The 1,956-nt window shown below is 33.3% G+C and overlaps 1 protein-coding gene across 1 annotated transcript in view; it reads right to left on the reverse strand.

The window, feature by feature from the left end:
• Positions 1–471, reverse strand: part of LOC106525701 (cyclic nucleotide-gated cation channel alpha-4) — a gene marked incomplete at its 5' end in the record, with an annotated part of 2,307 nt that extends 1,836 nt beyond the window's left edge. Inside the window, 1 exon segment of the mRNA XM_014020018.1 lies at positions 306–471. Within this exon segment, the coding sequence (XP_013875472.1) occupies positions 306–471 (166 nt within the window).
• Between the last annotated feature and the right edge of the window lie 1,485 nt (positions 472–1,956).

Below are 1,956 nucleotides of genomic sequence, written 5' to 3' on the forward strand. Positions count from 1 at the left end.
ATCATGGTGAACGCTGTATTGGTCCGCTTGTGAAAATAAATCTGTCGGACCTCACATTGGCACTCAGACTATTGAGTGTCACACTACTAAACAAGACATGTTAAAAACATAAATGAATATATAAAAATCTGGAGTATTTAGTATACCTCCTTGATGTTTGATCAAAAAGAGAACCATCATTTTTAACATCTTCATGAAAAAAAAATCCCCAAATTCTAATTCTGTTTTTCTTTAATGAATTAAAAGCATTCAGCACAAACTGAGTTAAAAAAATAAAAATAGCATGTGTAAAACACAAATCTGACCTTTGATGTTGAGGATACTTATTTCCCCAAAGAAAGTCCCCGCACTCAAAACTGCAAATTCTGTAACCCCATCATCTGCTACGACGGCAAGTTTTCCCTCTTTGATGATGTACATTTCATGGCCCACATCTCCTTTCCTGCAGACGTACTCTCCTGGGCTGAACACCTGCAACAGAAAAGATGAGACAATCCTTCATTTCTGAGCAAAAGTTTCTAATACAAGATGTACAAGATAAAACCATGAGTCACTGCATGATGTACCTGAGAGTAGCAGATGTGTTGTTGCTAATGTGTTCTATAAAAATGAATGCCTTTAAAATAACAAATGGAATAACATAATTTATTATAATTTTCTACTTTATATTTATGTACTGTTCATTAAGTAGAGCAGAGGTCTTCAATTTAAATTAGCAAGATCCGACTAAATAAAATTTCCTTTACCAAATGTTAAGATAATAAATATTTCAATTATTCTTTATCTACAACCACAGCTTACTTCTCACATTATACTGTTTTTTTAGACCAGCTGGGTGGCAATTTGTTTCTGCAGAAAGAAGCAGAAAGATAAATACGATATAAGCTGCACAACTATAGTGACCGGCGTTTGCTCCATTAGACAAGAGAATGAGTCAGACAAAGTGATTTAATTATTTACTAATCAAAATGGAAGGCAATTATCTGTACTATGCTGTCTTTCAATAATATAATATGATATGATGATTGTGTTCCACAGCCATGAAATATTTTTTGGAATGAGTAATATGTAAAAATATGCATGTTCTTATACTTATTTTCTTGTTCAGATCTACCACAAGTTAATAACAATATGTGAATGTTTTGAATGAGTCATAGAAAACCCTTTGACACAGCTGTGGACTGATTAGTGGTTTATTCTGCAACCCCCAGCTGCCAGCTAATCAGTGCCCAGGACCAGGAAATAAACATTGATTCATCATCGTCTTCACGTCCTGACCATTGATATATATTACTGGATTGGGCGTCACGTGACCTGGGCGTGCTTCGCAAGGGGGATTTTTATGCATTGAGCTAATGCTAACGCTAACCATTGAAATCAATGAGCAGAACATAGCGCGGTGCAAACAAACGCTTTATAAATGTACAAATGGTACAAATACTTTGCTATAAACTGCAGAAATTGTTACGTTTACAAGCGCTAAAAGGGTTATGTTTCACAGGTAAATATTACGCATATTTAATCAAAATTAATTATTTTAATTGTAAAACCTGTATGCTAACATTAAACAGCTTCAGCATTCATGTTTAACCTTATTTAAATTCGATTTAATCTGTTGTCAAATATATTATTTATTGATATTAAACATGAAAATATGGACTTTATTGGATTGTTGACTAGTTAGACTGCATATAAATTCAGAAATTATGATGTAGACTCACTAATGACACATACTAATGTAATGATTGAGCATCATCAACATAAATAGTCACGTTGTCAGACAGGTTGGTTTATTCAGATATTTTCTACATCCAGTATTTGTGTTTTTCAACATTTCCAGAGAAAAATGAGGAAAAAACATGTGCACCAGCTATGGTTCAGCTTCAGGTACAGCCTGCATCATTGTGAAACTGAAGAATAATTATTTGTGATAAAAATAAATTCATTAAACAATTC

This window comes from Austrofundulus limnaeus, unplaced genomic scaffold (assembly GCF_001266775.1).
Source record: "Austrofundulus limnaeus strain Quisiro unplaced genomic scaffold, Austrofundulus_limnaeus-1.0 Scaffold237, whole genome shotgun sequence".
Taxonomy (NCBI): domain Eukaryota; kingdom Metazoa; phylum Chordata; class Actinopteri; order Cyprinodontiformes; family Rivulidae; genus Austrofundulus; species Austrofundulus limnaeus.